General features: G+C 42.0%; 1 protein-coding gene across 8 annotated transcripts in view; it reads right to left on the reverse strand.

Annotated features, from left to right (window-relative positions):
• Positions 1-19,342, reverse strand: part of QPCT (glutaminyl-peptide cyclotransferase) — a 28,471-nt gene that overhangs the window by 6,980 nt on the left and 2,149 nt on the right. For 3 of the 8 annotated variants that reach the window (XM_060169396.1, XM_060169394.1, XM_060169398.1), the window contains exons 2-6: positions 13,017-13,163; positions 6,051-6,329; positions 4,932-4,973; positions 1,506-1,529; positions 641-817 (exon numbers count right to left, since the gene is read on the reverse strand). In XM_060169396.1, coding sequence (XP_060025379.1) covers positions 641-817; positions 1,506-1,529; positions 4,932-4,973; positions 6,051-6,329; positions 13,017-13,163 — 669 coding nt within the window. Of the gene's footprint in view, positions 1-630; positions 818-1,505; positions 1,530-4,931; positions 4,974-6,050; positions 6,330-13,016; positions 13,164-19,342 lie in introns of all 8 variants that reach the window. The other 5 variants (XM_060169401.1, XM_060169400.1, XM_060169402.1 and 2 more) reach the window with 3 other exon arrangements.

Raw genomic sequence — 19,342 nt, forward strand, 5'->3', positions numbered from 1 at the left:
AAGGAAATTCAAAGGTGGAGTAAGGGACTAGGTATGGGCTGTGGGGTCAGAATGGGGGATGAGTAGGGGGCCATAAGTTGCACCCATTACTTGGTAAGAGGAGCAGGGTTTTAAGGCAGCACTGAAATGTGTCCACCACCATGCCAAAACACCACATCAAAACTCACACATCAAAATGTCCTATACACACTTGGAGTCACTATAATGCTTTGAAGCCACCGAGGAAATTCTTCACTCTCATCCCCATACTATGTTCCACTCTCACTCCATTTCCCAAGACCCCAGTCTCCTCTGGCTTGACAGAGGTCTCAAAGATGGGATTTGCTCTCTCCACCTCTAATATTTACTGGGGGAATGTGCTCCCGTGGGACTGAAATGAATCTGATGTTTCCTTATTCTGAGTTTTTACATCATTTTAATTGAGCTCAGTCAACCATAACTTCTAACCTAGAATCATTCTCTTTTAGCTCTGGGATTCCTCAAAAACCCAACGCCTGCCAAAAAAATGTTCTATTATAAACACTCTGCTCCAAGAATGCCTTGGCATTTTTAGGTCTTTAATTGGCTTCCCCTCCCTGCCACAGGCTTCCTTTGAAGCAGAGTCTGTAGCTGCAGCACCGTGAAAATTACCTGGACTCACCATGCCGTGCAGTTGGTTGGTGTCCCTCGCTCCAGGTGGATGTGCAGTTGATGCCATCTTGGAAGCTAAGTGCCGAGACCCATACAGAGAATCTTGAGGAGACCAGTGAAGAAAAGCCTCTTCTCCATCAAAGAAAATTAGCTGGAGTGAGAGATCTGGCTTCGAGTCTGAAATATTCTGATTTAAAAAAATAAACAGTAGAAAAAGAGCAAAAATATGAGAACTAAAAAATAGCACGCTTTCCTGTTAACTGGACAAAAAGACAGATGTGCCGTGAAGAAAAGGAAGAAGCCAAAGCAAGTGAAAATATGCCAAAATTTATTTTGCACCATTTCCTCTCTGAAAATCATCACGGGTCCCACAGTCTTCAGCCACAGAAACCTCACCTTCTTCACTCCCTCTGAAAAGAGAAGTCTTACACTTTTTTCTGACTCCTTAGAGAACTCTGGAACTATGGAACTGCAGTGGCAGACACTGGGACACAACACCCAGGTCCCTTTCAGAAGGGTGCGTTGTCCCTGTTGCCAGTAGAGGTGTCCGCAGAAGGCCTTCAGTTGTTTGTCCCTTTAAGGATTGGCTCAGCCATGGGGGTTCCTACGTCCAATGACTGGCCTAAGCAGGTGCTGGGGGCTCTCTAAAGGGCCATGCTACCTCCAGAGCTCCCCAGGGGTTGACTGAGGCTGTTGTTGAAACTGCATGGCAGCCCGGCTTCTCCCTCTGCCTACTCCCATTTCTTTCCCCTCCCTGCCACAGGTGCTGAGCCAAGGCCACTCCCTACTACGTGATTGAAATGCTAACCTCCACGTCAGAGTGCACCTCCCAGGGAATCCAACCTGAAACAACGCAAATCTTTCTTGCTTCTCACCTTATGTAAGTCTGCAATGTTGTACTGAGTCTAGGTTCAAGAATCTGCCCTTGGAATGCAACAGAGATACAAAGAATGGTAATTACAGCCTCTTCCTCAGAGGAACCTACACTTGAGTTGGGTTAGGGAAAGATGCAACAAATACACGGGTATGGCAAAATGTACCAAGGGTCACAAATGTAACACAAAACTCCTCTGGAAATTGGATAGATTGAGAAGTGGAATCCTTGGAGTGTCAAGGAAGACTTCATGAAAGAGACAGTGTTTGAGTGGAACTTAGAAGGGTGAGTAGGATTCTGATTGATTTTATACTTTCCACTGTCTGACAACAACTCTCACCTTTCAGATTAGTCCTTCTGGTACCCTATCCTCACAATCCTTCAACCCCATTGGAATCCATAATCTTTTGAAATGTTCACCTTTTCCCAGTCTTTCCTTTACCCTTATGATGTCCTCACTTCACTATATATTCAGCTTAAATTCCAGAGTCAATCATTCTAATTGCTCCCTGCGTACACACTCAACTCCTGTGCCTCTCTCTGCCTTGGTCAAACTCACATGGCAAAAACATAATATTAAGTCCAACTCTCTGCCTGCTTTGTGCCCTGCACTCCGGCAGCTGAACATGGATGAAGAAAAATACACCACCACTTGCTCTCTCCGCCCCTGTGCAGTACTGGGGAATGGGTTCCCGCTGGAGGAACTGAATCTGATGTTTCCTTAATCTGTTATGGATAACACTTCTCCTCTTATCTCTCTAAGGATATTAAAATAGTGTTCTTTAAGTTATTTTCTGCTCCTGTACACTATTTCTTCTGAGTTCATTTTTCAACTTGTATTATTTGTTTTGTTTTCTTTCTTTCATGCTGGAGATGGCCCTCAAATATCTGATCATCCTTTGTGTTCATTTGCATTAAACAATAAGATACTAAAACACTGATTAGAGACACAGATTGGTTGGCTCCACTGCAGGGCAATCTGATGCCCAGTGAGTGTTTTCACTGAGGATCTCCAAATGTCACTGTCTGTGGGTCTTTTTTATGAGGTGGTTCACATTCTCCAGAGAAGGATCCTCCAGGTTCCTGTCTGATGGGTGTGAGCTAGCTGCTGTCTTTCTCATGCTGGAAGTGAGGGAAGGCTAGGGAATCTCACTGCTCAGTGTGTAGTCTTTCCCCTAATCTCATTGATTTCCATGAGGCACATCATTACTGCCCTCCTTTATATCTGATGTCCCAACATCCAGAACCTCCCTGGTTCAATTTCTCCAGAAAAATATCGTGTCATCTCCTACAAGGGTACAGGTGGAATACCTACCTGCCAGCTGTGGGGTAGAAATCTTATATACCTAAGTACTCCTTATACAGACTTAAAACACTCTCCTCCTCTGCCCTCTGCCTCACTTCTGCCTTCCTTACTGTCCCCTCCCATCCCTGAGCCAGTCAGGATTTTTCAGGGGACCACTGGCTTCCTTTTTCCCCTCTGGGGAATGTGACGTCTCTCTACTCTGATATGTCATCTGCCTTTTCTCCATTCACCTTCTGTCTGCATATGGTGGTTTCCAGATCTTCACTGGATTCTTCAAAGATGGAATTTTTCTTGATTGTTTTAGGGTGATTTCATCAGAAGGAGGAAAATGTCTTTATCAAGTGAAAAGTAAGTTATCTTTGCATGGTAATCATTTCAATTGTCTTAATATTACTCCTTAATTAGGCCCCAAGAAAAGGACAGTTTATTGTATTTTGAGTCTCTCATAACTCCTGACAGTACTAAGCACAGGATGTGTCTATCTGTATACTATATATGCATTCAGGGTTTAATAAGAACTCAGTAATGAAACAGATTGTCTCACTGGCAACACGTGTATAGTGCATACATTAGTGGAGACAGTCTAAGTTTCCAGTTGTCTAAAGGGCCTTGAATGGTTCCAAAGTTCTAATTCCAAATCAAACAGAACACCAGGACAGAATAAGACTGCTTGGGACCGGAGACATTCTGTTCATGCCCAGGGTAGAAGCAAAAGGAGGCAGTCTTCATATTCTGCAAGCTTGAAGGTTCGGGTGCCTCAGAAATGTCAACAGCTTGGCGACTCCAGTGTTCAGTGCAATGACTTCCTTTCATTCTCTTCTCTTAGCACCATTTCATTTAGATAGGCATAGACCATTTTGGACAATTACTCTGAGTCCTGTGAGGCAACTTGCTTGCTCTTTTTACTTCTTTTTAGGATTGGCAGAAAAATAACTGTGGCCTTCAACTTCTAATAACTCAGCCTAGTATCTCGGAGCTAGAAAATCTGCACGGCTAGATTTTCTTCTAGTCATTCTTCCTGGCAATATGACAAACACCTAGTAACCAGTAACACTGGTTACAGGGTCAGTATGTTACCTGCAGTCTTTCCCCAACCAAGGCTAATGTATCAGCTAATGCCACAACACTAAGGTGTAACTCAGTGGCCTAAAACAACAATCATGAGTTCTGTGGGGTCTGCAGGTCAACTGGGGACAACTGGTCTAGGCTGGAGAAGCTCTGCTTCACCCTGCAGTCATCTAGCTTGGCTCTGCTCCACAAGCCTCTTAGCCTCCTCCTGGGACTGGCAGGCCAGCCAAGGCACGCTCTCCCCATGACGATGGCAAAGACATGACAGAGCAAGTCCAATTACACAAGCACATTTCCAGCCTCTGTTTGTGTCATCTACTAGCATCCCATTGGCCAAGGCAAGTCAAATAACCAACTCCAGAGACAAGAAATGAGGAAGTACCACCTGCTAAAGTGGGAGGGCACAGCAAAGTTACAAGACAAAAGAGATGAATGTATAATTAAATCTTATTGCTAGAGGAGGAAGACTGCAAAGAATTGGAACCATCATCCAGTCTCCTATCCAGTCTTCTCCCAGGTCACATTCTTCCACCCCTTACCCAACCCATGACAGCTGAAGGACATAAAATATGTCCTTAATACAAATCTAGTTAAAGTACAACTGGAAGAATAAAACTGATACTCTCTAAGTTTGCATTCAAAACCAGTCTTTATTTATAATTGTCCATATCACTGCTTACCTCTATTAGAAAAGATAATTAAAAGAATGTATGTGTATTTTGTTAATGGAGATCCCCACTCCACAACTCATTCAGTCCTTTCTATTTCTGTTCACCAAAAGCAGGTGTGAATTACATGGAAAAAGGTAAAGGAGCTCACCAAGAGATTGTGAGCCCACCACACAGATTGTGTCTTTAAGTCATACTTCGCCTCACTTCATGTCCTTACACTAGAAATGCAAATACGAAAAATTAACCTTTTATATCAGCTTCTGAACTCTCTCACCCAATTGCTGGGAAAGGATGCTAGTTAAAAGCAGGACAGAGAATGGGACAAAGACATTACAGAAGGTTCAGAAAACAAAACAAAATGAAAAAACAGTGAAAAGGATACTGAGAGGTTATAAACAATTCTTGCTTTCTTCAAGTTCAGCATCTAAAGCAAAAATAGAACCAAATATCTCTATTACTTCCATTACAAGATAAATCTTTTACTTCTTTACCCCCCTTGTATCAAAAGCTGGCCCCTTCATAAAGCTTTAAGGGGAAAAAAAGGTATTTGTTGCCTGCGAACAAAGTTTTTTGTTTCTGCTTTGTTGTGTTTACTTGGTTATGAGTGATATCTGAACAAAGTGTCTTCATCTAGCTTAGCACTTTTTTTCAATATACACTTAAGAACACAGAGACTGAAATAACATCTGAGAGTCCCAGAAGTATTCTGAGCTGAGAATGTAACAAAAGCTCTGCTATGCTGCATAAAATTGAGCCAAGATTCACAGACAATAACAATAATACATTTCTGCTTCATGCTTTTCATCTTGATGTGTCTGAATTACCCACTGTCTACTTCAGAACCACTAGCAGAAACTCCCTCCTTGACTCAAGACCGCCACATCTCAGTATAGAAGGCTGTGATGTTCCATGACTATATAAACAAGAAGAAATAAACATAATTATCCTACACATGCCTGTACCAACCTTCCACCTTCTTCATTTTTTGCAAAAAAAAAAAAGAAAATTTTTTTTAATTTGATATGTATTCATAACTAAGGAATCAAGTGCCAATCAATGAATATACTGTCATGTACTTATTGCCCATGGTGGACATTTTACTTTTTTTTTTTTTTTTGCATTACGCGGGCCTCTCACTGCTGCGGCCTCTCCCGTTGTGGAGCACAGGCTCCGGACGCGCAGGCTCAGCGGCCATGGCTCACGGGCCCAGCCGCTCCGCGGCACGTGGGATCCCCCCGGACCGGGGCAGGAACCCGTGTTCCCTGCATCGGCAGGCAAACTCTCAACCACTGCGCCACCAGGGAAGCCCAACATTTTAAATAATATAATCTTCCAATTAATATTATTTCAACTTCATTTCATTTTGCAACAAATTAGTACAAAATGTACAGAAAGTCTACACTTCTAAATGGCTTTCTCACTCACCCAAGGATTCTAGAATTCACTCTGAATTACTGCTAACATGTTTTATCTCAGGAATCTACAAGAGGGAAACAGATACCTTCAGCGAATGGAGTTGCTTGTCTACGGCCCGGGCAAGTTCCAGTATCATCGCACACGGCACAGCTGAATCAGTGGCTCCCACAAACACTCTGTTGTCCCAATGAGGAAAATACTTGGAGTCATAGTGACAGGAGAGGACCAAGTGTCGTTTAGCAGTGGGATTGAGGGTGCTGATAATATTTGAGAAAGACCGGTACCCATAGGGTGTCTGACTCAAGAAGGTATCCACTTCCAAGACCCAGTCAGCTTGAAGTCTCTGAATTCTCTGCATGATGTGCTGATCAAAACAAAAAACAAAATTTCAGCTCAAGACAGTTAAATTTTATGTAATGCCTTTCAAGCTAAAAATGCAATCCATGCTTATTATATGAAGCAAGGATGTTTAAAGGAAAAGCTAATCATCTCCCTCTCCCTTAACCTCCCCCTGCCAATCCAACTCAACCAACTGTTAATATTACCAATGTTAAGAGTCTGCTGTATATCTCTCCACACCTTTCTCCTATTTATACAAACATGTACTAGCACTCAAACACGTATATTTGGCCGAGGGATGTGTATATTCTTATAAGAATAGAATCCTACTCTATATTTGCTCTGCTCCTTGTCCCTCTCACTTAACAGTGTATCATGGACACCTCTGCACATCAGGAGAGGGAGCTCCAGTTCAGTATATATTAAAGCCCACTTTTAATATTTCTAGGAGGATAACAAGACAGGTTTGAGAAATTAGATATACTAGGTGGGTCGTACAGGTCATAACTTCTACTCTAAGCTCTTTGAGGGTGAGAACTGCACATGGCAGCTCTTTTTGTCCGAAGCACTTAGTATGTGCCCCCAGTCAGCAAATATTTCATAATGTAACAAACACTAACAAAAAATACTAATGCTCACCTGTTAAGGATAATTCACAGAGAGTCCCGTTATAAGCGGATGGTTGGGGGATATTTGAGGTTCTGCCCGCTCTAATAATCAATAAGCAACTCTGAACCATAATGACACATCAAGCAGTTTTCCCTTTGCATTCAAGGCAGGTCCAGACCCACTGCAAACGCTGGTGAAAATAAGGAAGAATCTATTTTCCCATCTCTCCTGGTCATCTTGGGCTTTGTGAGCAACATGGTGACTGACAGGGAAAAACAGCAGATGGAAAAGAAACACCACTTCAGGGACTGGAGGTGTCTTCTTAAAGAATCTAGGGCTACCCTGGTGGCACAGTGGCTAAGAATCCGCCTGCCAATGCAGGGGACACAGGTTCAAGCCCTGGTCCAGGAAGATCCCACATGCTGCGGATCAGCTGAGCCCGTGAGCCACAACTACTGAGCCTGTGTGCCACAACTACGGAAGCCCATGCACCTAGAGCTGGTGCTCCACAACAAGAGAAGCCACCGTAATGAGAAGCCCGCGCACCGCAGTAAAGAGTAGCCCCTGCTCGCCACAACTAGAGAAAGCCCGCACACAGCAAAAAAGACCCAATGCAGTCAAAAATAAATAAAATAAATAAATTTATTAAAAAATAAAAAGAGGGACTTCCCTGGTGGCACAGTAGTTAAGAATCTGCCTGCCAATGCAGAGGACACAGGTTCGAGCCCTGGTCTGGGAAGATCCCACATGTCACGGAGCAACTAAGCCTGTGAGCCACAACTACTGAGCCTGTGCTCTGGAGCCTGTGAGCCACAACTACTGAGACTGTGGACCACAACAAAGAGTAGCCTCCGCTCACCGCAACTAGAGAAAGCCTGAGCACAGCAACGAAGACCCAATGCAGCCAAAAAATAAATAAATAAAAATAAATAAATTTATTAAAAAATAAATAAATAAATAAATAAAATAAAAAGAATCTAGAGTTTGTGGTGTGAAAAGCTACAGGTGAGTTCATTGCTGTTCCATTTGCCCTTTCCTATCTTTATTTTCCCTTTGCTTTATTTTCCTCACTATGTTCCATTTATTTCATTTTGAAATATTATACAGATTTTTGTAAGTTGCCTTAAAAAATTATTTTTAAGTCACACAACAAACTAACCATCAACACATCCGGCAGTTTGTTCCACAATGAACATCCAGTGGGGATGGACCTTGAGGTGATAAACAAATAACTTATAATGACTGGAAAAGAATGGGAGATTCCCCTCCACACACGACTTTCTAGCCTAGCCAAGTCTTGTGTGACCTGCCCTAACTAATGTGACATGACACGTAGGCAAGGGCCTTGGAACAACTGGGGCAGGAAGCTTCCAGGAAGAGGAAAACTAAGCCAGAGGGAGGACAGTGCTTCTACAGTCAGCCCTGCAAAAGCCAAATAAACAAACAGTTTCCCAGATATTCACTCCTTGCTCTCTGTCAGGAGGTGGACTTTGGCCTAAAGAGCATGTATACACAGTACCTTACCTTTTCTATTACACATTTACAGGTTGTCTTTTCATATAAAAATAATTTTTAAAACTTTATAACCTTTTTGAAATTATCACTCATATCTCATTTATTTTGTTATTCTCCACAATTCTTAGCACTGAGCTTTGTACACAGTAGGCTATCGGTAAATATGGGTTGATTATAACAAATAAGTTATTCTCAATGAGATTATATAAAATTATATGATATGGAACATTAATAGTTTGACTAGAGAGAAATCACTGCATCTAAGACAAGTTTTCCAGAGAATTTGAAAATAAGTTATCCTCAGACTTTGGCGAAAAGATGTTTTTCCATAAAAGGGGTCAATCTTAAAAAAAAATAAAAAGCACATCCGCCAGAACATCTGGTATCCAGATGATGAGCTGCTCCATAAAATGTGTTCAATACCAATAGCTGCCTGCATGCTTACAAAATGAATTGGGATTTTAAAAGATATATCTGTTAGCTTTGCTCAGCTGAAGTCTCACACACACACTCATTCCTCATCCAGTGAACAGGTTTTGGCCATAATTTCTGATATCTGTGTTGACACTAAAATCCACAAAAGCATCAGCAAATGCCCCAAAAAAGAGTTCTGCCTGAACTAACATTTTTTTATTCAGTATAAATATTTTTATTTATCTTAGCAACTAATTTCTTTATAAACAATCAAATTGGCTGCATAATCTAATTAGGTCACCAATATCCCTTACAGTTGAGCTTTTGGCTTGCAGACTTAGTCTGCAAGTTCCCACTATAATTCTCTAGAGTAGGCTCCAGAAGCTACTGCTCTTCTCACTAGAGTGCCCCTAAACAGGGAGTGCTTGGCTATGAGAGAGCATCTAAAGCGGCTGTGCTTCTCTAACTACAGGTAGCAAAAGCCTCTGCCCACCAGGCATGCTCAAATGCAATTTAGAAATACAGACTGTATTTTGGATTTCTATACATCTATCTTTTTAAATAGAGAAGGCAGAAAAGAGACAAAGAGAGATGGATAGATTGAGACAGAGAGAGATGGAGATTGAAAAGAGAGACAAAGAAAAGGATATGAAAATAGAGGGGGCGACAAGGAGAGAGAGACAGAGACAGGCCAAGAGTGGGAGTGGAGAGACAGAGAGGAAGAGAGAGAAAGATAAAAGTAAACATGGCATTCTACTTCCTGGGGAGGAAGGCCCCAGGGGATTTTAGGTTAACACTGGTGAATGATCCTGGGTCAAATTAATTAAACTTACATTCTCATTTCCAAGTTCTGAGAAACACTGTCATTAGCAGAGCAGATTTGTTTGGAGAAAGCACATCCTGTGATACTTGCAATAAGTCTGCAAACAGACCACTGTCTGGATGCTGAACCCTGCCACTGGGGACTTCAGGGTCCTCCTCCCTCTTGGGTGGACCATATATTAGTCTCTCAGGCTCCAAGCTGAAGGCCCTCCACCCAGAGCCCTCCATTCAGGGATACACATACCTTTCAATGAAGAAGCCCAGCTTTAGCTACTCGGATGCACTGGACATACACAGGGGATTTTAACCACCAAGTTTCTAGCTTGCCTCTTTTAGACAGTTTCTGGCTTGCTCCTTAGTGAGACTTTACCACCCTGATTTTTTAAATTTATTTTTTATTCCTCTCTCAGCTAGAAATCACTGAAATCCTCTAAAAATTAATACTGTCAAAGTATTAAATTTACAAATAAACTATCTTCTCTAATAAAAATATTCTAAAAATCCAACAGGCCGCTTTAGGCCCATTGATCGGAGACAATAAAAATGCAGACTATGGGATATTGTTCCCATATTATCTTCTGAAAGGGAATTCATAGCAATGCACATCTTTATTGATAACTAATAAAAGTTAAATCACTAACCAATTTTATATCAAGTCCACACTTTTTTTAGATTTTAGAGTCTTCTTTAATTATAACCCTGAAACTCTATGAATTATAAAACATCTGATCTAGTGCTCAAAAATGCCTTAGGAGAAAAAAATAATTTTCCACCATTCTTGTCAAAATGTAGTTCAGAGTAAAAGGTACTGATCCTAGTCAAATTAAAGCCATTAAGTGTAGTTCCCTCATAATAACTCAGTGTCATCTACCTCATCTTCAAAAGAGGGAACCATTTATCTTCCACAGCTTAGGGGACAGCTTTCCTAAAACTCATGGTAATTTTCTTTCCCCAAAATTATAAAATCAAATCTCTTAAGTGGGATTTCTAACACAACCATCCTGTTAGGACTACTACTTTGTCAGCCAGCCCATGTGCAGGTAGCCCAGCAGCTACTCCCAGCACATTCCAAAGCACCGTCAATAAATTTCTCACTTGCCTCCACCCCACATGACATGGAAGATGTTATTATGGATTCCGTAACACTTTTAAATGAATATGAATTTTTTAAACCACGACAGAACCTATGTGTATTATTTGTGAAATCTATTCTGTTGACGTTAAAGATCAAATAGCAATATTTGTTGTCTTTATGGCTTTCTAGAGGTCACAGGCAAGGAACCTCAGGTCTGAAGTATGCACATACATTTCTCAGTATATACTTGGCCTTCTGAGCAAATGGTACCAGGAAATGAAAAAAGTGGAGATAAGTGAGCGCTACAGACCTAGATTTTTTCTAATGAGGAACTGAGGATTTGGGGAAGACCCAGTAAGTGCCCTGAACTTCTTTTAGAAAATGCTTGGGAGACGAGGCCCAGGGGAGGTCACTGAAATGAGTGGTGTGCACCTCACTCTCCGACCCGGGCCTGAGAAGATACAGAGCTGGACACATTTGTAAGCACACACCACAGAGCTGGTCTCTCCCTGCTACCACTCTCCAGGGATTGGATGGAGAGGTCAAGCAGATACCAGTCCAGGTTCTGGCCTCATCACTGCTACGTGTACAACCTTGAGCGAGTTAATTTGCATACTTAAGCCTCAGGTCTTTTTTTTTTTTTTTTTAATTTTATTTATTTTTGGCTGCATTGGGTCTTCGTTGCTGCACGTAGGTTTTTCTCTATTCGCGGCGAGCAGGGGCTACTCTTCGTTGTGGTACGCAGGCTTATTGTTGTGGCTTCTCTTGTGGAGCACGGGCTCTAGGTGCACGGGCTTCAGTAGTTGTGGCTCGCGAGCTCTAGAGCGCAGGCTCAGTAGTTGTGGCGCACGGGCTTATTTGCTCTGTGGCATGTGAGATCTTCCCAGACCAGGGCTTGAACCCATGTCTCCTGCATTGGCGGGCGGATTCCTAACCACTGCGCCACCACAGTAGCCCCCTCAGGTCTTTTTAAATCTGTAGCACTGGGAGAACAATTGTACCCACAATTATTGTGTGGACGGAATGAGACGATCCATGCAAAGACCTCTGTAAAGTGGCTGACCTGAAAAAAGTGCCAGATGAACATCAGCCATCATCAGTATTATTCCTCACTCTGCCTAGAGCTTAGAAAGAACTGAGGTGCTCTTTGGGTCTCTGCCACCTAAGTCCTTAGGGGAAGCAAGAGCTGTTTGGATAGAAGACAAGAGGCTAACGGGGCAACAGACAATGGCATCTGGGCTCAACTTGAAAAGCAGAAGCCAAATACTGGATAGAAAGGAAGAGCCCACCAGCTGTGCTGCCAGGCCTTGCAGGTGTCACTCTGTCACAGCAGCGGAGTGCCAAGGTATTTGCCTGAAGTGTTAGGGCAGGTGGACTACTCTCAGAGGAGGATATGAGAGGCCAGTCTCACCCCATTCCTTCCCAAGCTGCCCCTTAAAATGGGGCTACTTTGAAAAAACAGTCATTCAGAGCTGGGGTTTCAGATTGCTTAAGAGGACTGACACTAAGGAGACAGAGAGACATTCAGGTCTAGCCCACCTTATGGCTTAATCTACCCTCTATAGCAGTGCCTTTCAATCTGCAGTGTGCAAATCAGTGTGCCTTGAAAACAGATTAGTGGGTCATGACCAGCTTTTAAAAAATCATAATAATAAATAGTAAAATAGAATTAATATCAGGGTAGATTGCAGGTAATAGGAGTATTTTTCATGAAACTTTTGTATCAGTTAACTCTATGTTTGTGTGTATAAAACGTAAAATATATATATTTGTTTACCATGGGCCAGAGTCAGAAGCCTGAGAAGCATTGTACTGGACAGAGTAGCTTATCACTGATCTTGACTCTCCCTCCTGGGAGAATACAATTTCCCAAAGGGGTATAAAGGCTTGTTAGGACAGTAACTCACTCTTGACCCAGAGCCGTTAAGAAAGAAATGTCCAAGCCTGTTGATATTGGGTGTTTAGGGTCCAAGAAAACTCGGTTGGGTACCTGGGGTTGTGTCATAGAAATGATCAAGAGTTGAGTACTTAGTACCCTGTCTGATGTTGCACCCCAGACAGAGATTTCACACATAAATTGATTTAGGTTAACATGCATCTTTTAATTCAGAACAGATATTTGCTCTCAGTTGTTTGGTTTTCTGGGTGCTTATTTTAGTGAAAAAAATGAGATGACAGATCTGAATATCAGACAACTCGGCACTTCAGGCATAATGTTATCTCTCATGTGAAAGCAAAGTATGCGACAGCCTTCAGGTTTGTGTGCTGTTTTCTCACCTGGCGAGCAGCATAGCTTCCAGGGGATCCGGGATATCGCTCAATCAGCAGCGGTCGTAAGTCATTTTGCCACATTTCAGAAATACTGGTGCCTTCTGCAACTTGTCGAAGAGATGATACATTCAAAAGGGCTGGTTGGTGATAATTCTGAGGATCAAATAAAATTATTTAACTGGCTATCATTTCATAATATGTTTAAGACTTATCCTGAGACACTTGCAATTGTAAAATATTCGCTTTGAACCTCAAAATAAAGGGATAGCTCTTACGTTATACAAAGTAAATTAAACTACTCAACTTTAAAGTTGGCCTCTTAGATCTAGAACTTAAACTGTTTTGGCAGCTTGTTTTTAAAACAGAATTAATATAATGCTTTGAACCTGAGAATTAATATTTAACACTTATAGCCTGTGTAATTTTAATAATTTTTGTACAATTGCTTTGTAAAACTAAGGTTTACAAATAACAATTGATATCCTAGTCTTAAGAAAACTTAATATTTCAAAAACTACAGCCAAAAAACAATATAATTTGTTAGCATAATTGCTTTATAAAAGCCAGTGAGGTGTTACAGAATAAGTATATTCTTGGGGTGAGAGAAACTAGATTCAAAGTTTCGGCTGCCATTTATAGGTTGGATGACCTTGGGCAGGTCCCTTAAATTCTCATTCCCCTCAAAATACCAATAAAGGAATTTGAGCTAAATCTGCACTGTCCAATGTGGTAGCCACAAGCCATATGTGCCCATTAAGCTCTTGAAATGTAGACAGTCAATGTGTGTAATACACATATTGAATTTCAAAGACCTAGCATGAAAAAAATGGAAAATATCTCACTAATAATTTTTATAGTGATTACACGTTGAAATGAAAATTTCTGATATGTTGAGTTAAATAAAATATAGTATTAAAATTGGTTTCACCTATCGCCTTTTACTTTTTTAATAGAGCTACTAGAAAATTTTAAATTATATATGTGCTTCACATTATATATTGCTATTCAATAGCACTAACCTAGATGATTGCTGCAATTCTTTTCAGCCAGAGCTTGATGATTCTATAACCCACTAAATAGTACACCTTTTGCCTTCAGTGAAAACTATTTTAATATTCTATTAATGCTCACACTCTTTGGTACACTTATATATTAATTAAGTGAACCTTAATTTAAGCAACTGAACAAACATAACATTCAAATTTGTATTTTGGATATGACTTTACATGTGATACGAGTAATAATGAATCATTCATTCATTACATGTTTGGTTTTTTTGGGTTTTTTTGTGGTACACGGGCCTCTCACTGCTGTGGCCTCTTCCGCTAAGGAGCACAGGCTCCGGACGCTCAGGCCCAGTGGGCATGGCTCACGGGCCCAGCTGCTCCACGACACGTGGGATCTTCCCGGTCCAGGGCACGAACCCGTGTCCCCTACATCGGCAGGCGGATTCTCAACCACTGCGCCACCAGGGAAGCCCCTATTCATTACATGTTTATCAGGTACTCAATGATGGAATGTGTTACTCCTCCCCATAGGGATCAGTGTGATTCGTTGATCAGAGGATTTCTTCCCTAAGGGGAATGTTGAAGGTAACATAAATTCTTTGGAATGCAAAACAGAGCTCAGGGGAGCCCTGTCTACTTTACAGCTTTTTCCAAGACCTGTGTAAATTGACTATGTCTAAGTTATCACATGGCTATCTTCACTCCATGGGACACTGTGGAATTAGAGAATGCTTGTTGCCTAATGACTTATACCCATCTACACTTTGCTATGCTTCAGCGTCACTCTCAGGTATTATCATGCAAAGAGCGTGAGCTGTGGGTCCAGGCAGCCCCCCTTCAACTCAGCCTCTCAACTCCCCACCACTTACTAGCTGGCCAGGTTAACCTTATTAAGGCTTAACATTCTCATCTGTAAAAGGGAGGTAATAACACCTACTTCCTAGGGTAATTATAATTGAGCTAATACATGTAAACTGCCTCAGTAACTATTTGGAAAGTTTTATTAGTTCTATTACCGTCTATCAAACATTAAGAGGAATAGAATTCCAAGCTGGAAAAGCCACTGAGAGATGATTATCATCCAATCTCTTTGCTTTCTGTCAGTGGAAACTGAGTCAGAGAAACCAACTGATTTTCCCAAGGTTGTAGGAGAGTTACAGGTAAGTTCGAGAGAAAGGATCCTGGCCCTGTAGATTCCCCGTCCCATGCTAGTTCTCCTCTGCCTTCCTACACTGTCTGTGAACTTCCACTGTTAAACACAATGTATCGATGCTGTATCTGAAACATCTCAAGGTTTGTGTTCATTTACTGGTAATACATTTTAAAATATATTTCCTTAGTAAATTTGTTGCTGCAGCCTTTAAACTCCTTGGTACCTCAGATCTAAGTCCTCCTGTTAACTCTCAAACAGCACTTTGAGAAGGAAGGAGCTAAAAGACAACAATAGAAATGTGAGAAGTAAAAAGAGAATGGAGGCAAGAAGTCGGAAACTTACATGGTTAATTATTACTTAACACAGGCCAACAAGAGCCTCCGGTCTCTCCTGCTGCCTGCAAGCCCCATGCAGGGCCACTCACCCCCCACCCCACCCCACCCCGCCCCCACCCCGGTTCACCATGCTTCAGTCACCTGGCATCCTTCCAGGACCCAAAGCAGTGTGAGGCTCAGGCCTCCTGGGGCCTTTGCATTGTGGTGCCTTCTACCTTGAAGGCCTTCCCCTTCCTCTTCACCTGGCTAACTCCTGCTCATTTCAGGTCTTAGCCCAGAGGCCTTGTGTGTTTACTTGTTTAATGTCTGATTTCATGCAAGAGGTCAACTCCAGGAGGACAGGAACTATCTCTCTTACTTTCTACTCTCTCCCCAGAACCACACAGTACCCAGCTCACGTGGCACACTCAATAAATACTGGATGAATTCATCAAATGTGGAATCGACAGATGAACTCTTTTTATAAAATAGTTCAACTTCACTAAGATTATGTTTACATAATAATAAAGTAAAATGGGCATGTTTGCCATCATATATACCAAATCAGTTGAATGAACAGAAATTATAAAGTCAGGAAAGACAAGTGGCTGCCTGCTGCAAGGGGCCAGGAAGTGCTGTGGGTCAATGTTGGTGGGCTTTGTTCTTTTTGAATTTCTGAGAGTCGATGCTCGTGATGATTTAGAGTTGAGTTGGCCCAGTAGTCATTGTGACAATCAAGAACTGTTGTGTCAAAGGCTGTTTGGCCAGGGGCTCCTTTTCTATGCACTATTACTCCATCCCAGAACCTACCTGGTCACTGTGGTCCTTCACTCCATGTCCACAGTGAAAGGAAATTAAGCTGATGTGTAAATGGGCAATTTATATTAAAGATTGCTGCCATGACCTCCCCCCGCCACACTGCCTACCTGCCCAGTGGGGTGGAGTGTCACTCCAGGACCCTTTGTTTTGGACATGTAAGATCTCCCTGTCCAATAAATCATTGATGTCTCTATCACTGTCACTGGGCTCTTTCTCTGGCCTTGAAACTAGGCAACTACAAGGCTTGCAGGCCTGCGGGGTACAGTCCAACAACTGGTGGGCCAAACAGGAGGCCGAGGAAATTCCCGTGAGCCCCGAGATGTTGGGAAATAAGGACAGGGAGGAAGAAGATAGATATATAAATAGGTGATTTATGGAGGCTTGAAAGAGTTCTTAAGAGACTTGAGAAAAAATGGGAACAAAATAAACAACCCTCCAGCATCTCTACCTGTAACAGATATCGTGGATGAAACATAGTTGACAAATAGCACCAAAAAATGCTTAATGGATGAATAAAGGGTAAGCTCAGCAGACAGGCCCATCAGCGCGCCTGAGTACAGACACTGGCCTGTGTTGATCCTCAATCTCCTGGGCTCACCCACTTAATGAACATACTTCAGTAAAGTGCCCTCCTTCACCCTGCCTCCCTGGGAATAAAGATGTGCCTGTGAAATCACAGAGATTAGAAGCTTCGCAATCAGTGATGGACAGAGAAGGGGAAACAGTCACACTCAGCTAACTTAAGCCTTTCTATTGATATTTATTAAAGCCCTGAATGGAAAAGCATTCGCTTTTTCCAAACTAAAGGGCATCCATTCTATTTTTGTGGAGGCTAACTCTCAGAATCCAATAAATCTAAACATCTATGTGGGGCTGAGAGGAAGGAAGAAGAGGGGAAACCTGGACAGAAAGTGTGGGCTGGGCGTGAGGAGAGTAAACAAATGAGGCAAAACTATGTTGAGCCCAATGTTAAATGCCAACCCCCAATTATTCTAGGTTTATTTCAGTTAAAAGGCATGTAGACAATTTTCTATTGGGACAGGCATTCTCAGAGGAATGAGTCTCTATTACAGCCCCTGCCTTGTCTTTCATCCAGGCAGAAAGGACAATAAGTCTGCTCTGGGTGACAAGAATCTTTCAGCTAAAAAAGTGTGACCCAGATATCCTACAGCACCTCCTCTGGACTAATCACATGGTGCCAGGCCAAAGAGGAGTTTAATTACATAATTTGTAGAGCTGGCCCAGCTTGCAGAGGGATTTGAGGTCCCAAACCATTGAATTAAAGGGAGAACATTACAGAAGCATAGCCAATTCCATCCCATATGAGCGTCTCCCAGACAGCACTCAGATTAACACCTGTGTCTACGGCAAATTCAACCCAGCCAGCATTTACTGAACTCTTTCTGTGTCAGATGCCACTGATATTACAAATACAGTTGTGGAACAGTTGGGAAGTGAATAAGATAAAGTTCTGTCTTCTTTAAAGGCTAGCAGCCCTCTATCTAAAAGCAAAGTAGTGCAGGCTTTGAAAACAACAATTTAGGGCCAAATCGCAGCTCCCTCACTTACTAGCTAGGAAAAATTTCCTTATCTGTATAATGGATGTCATAGTACTTACCTGCCAGATGGTAGAAGCTCAAAAATGGCACATTTTCTTTCTCCCTCTGCCACCAATACCCAGGCTACCACTGGCCCCCTGTCCCTTCCTTGGAGTCTCCATTGCTGCTTCATGATTCATAAGACTCATGATGGGTAGAGGGGTAGATGGCTAAGAACTTTTCGAACCATGGAGGAGGGGAACCCTAAGATTTTTTAGAATATATGTGGCTCCAGAGGCAGAAGAATGTGAAATGCTGTGAGAGCAGTAATTGTCCTCCAGAACTACCCTGGAGGAGGACTTTTAGGTGAGGCCAACTTTCCTGTTCAAGGTTCCTCTGTTCAAAAAATCTGTCCCTCCACCCTCAATATGACTCAAATAATAAAGGAAAATTCTACCAATTAAAATATGTTGGGTCCCAGCTTTACAATAAAGTTTGGAAACAACCTAACTACCCAATAATAAAGGGATAGTTAAACTAAAGAAAGATAAGGGCTCTTCAGTTCGCTGCTGTAATGGTGGTCAAGTTTCCTCATCTGTAAATTGGGGATGAACGTACCCTCCTCACAGAGGCACGGTGAGATTCAAGTCAGATGCTTATATATAGAATCCTGGTACCCAGATGCCAATGCCCCTAAATATATACCTGTGGGCCCACCTGTGAATCTAACAACTTATAATATTACTTCTTTGGAAAACAATGTTTACAAGTTTCAAATAAGCAAATCACGGTCTTCTAAACACAACCAAAAATTAGGGTTGAACTGTTCTTACCTATTAGATCCCACTGTTAGAGACACACCTTTATTTCAAAGCAAAGAAAATGGATTTCAAAATCAATGCTTCCTTTACCACACCTCACCTTTCGGCAGACCAGTGTGCCAAGGGCACACCCCACATGACTAAACTAGCTAAATGCCATTCAGAGCAGGAAGGCATGTATTTTAGTGTGGATTAATTCATTTCCCAGGCTTCAAACTGTACGTGACATCTGGAAGACTTTATGAAAGCCTGGAGAGTAAGGGAGGGCAGGGGGAACCAGAAATCAGGAATTGTCATGGTTGATTTTGTCATTTGCTTCTTTAGCTTGCATCACTTTAAAGGAAACAATTTCCCAATAGAAAAGCGATCAGAAGTTTCTTAAATATAAAAGGGATGCATGCTTTAAAAGACATTTCTCAAAAGTTAGTCTCATTCATTTAAAACATTGTAAGAATCCAGCACCTTCTCCCACCCACAAATACATCCTGCCTGTAGATGATCCCTTCAGAGCAGCTCCTTCAAACAGTCCCCACCTCATTTAGTTCCATTCATGTCCATGTATCATAGACACATTTGGCGGCTCCACATTTCGGTCGTTAATGCCCCTTCCCAATTTCTGGTCAGGAAGGAGAAGATTTAAGTCTGTGCTGAATCCCCATGGGAAGCTTTTCTTTCTTTTT

Source organism: Lagenorhynchus albirostris, chromosome 13 (genome assembly GCF_949774975.1).
Source record: "Lagenorhynchus albirostris chromosome 13, mLagAlb1.1, whole genome shotgun sequence".
Lineage (NCBI taxonomy): Eukaryota > Metazoa > Chordata > Mammalia > Artiodactyla > Delphinidae > Lagenorhynchus > Lagenorhynchus albirostris.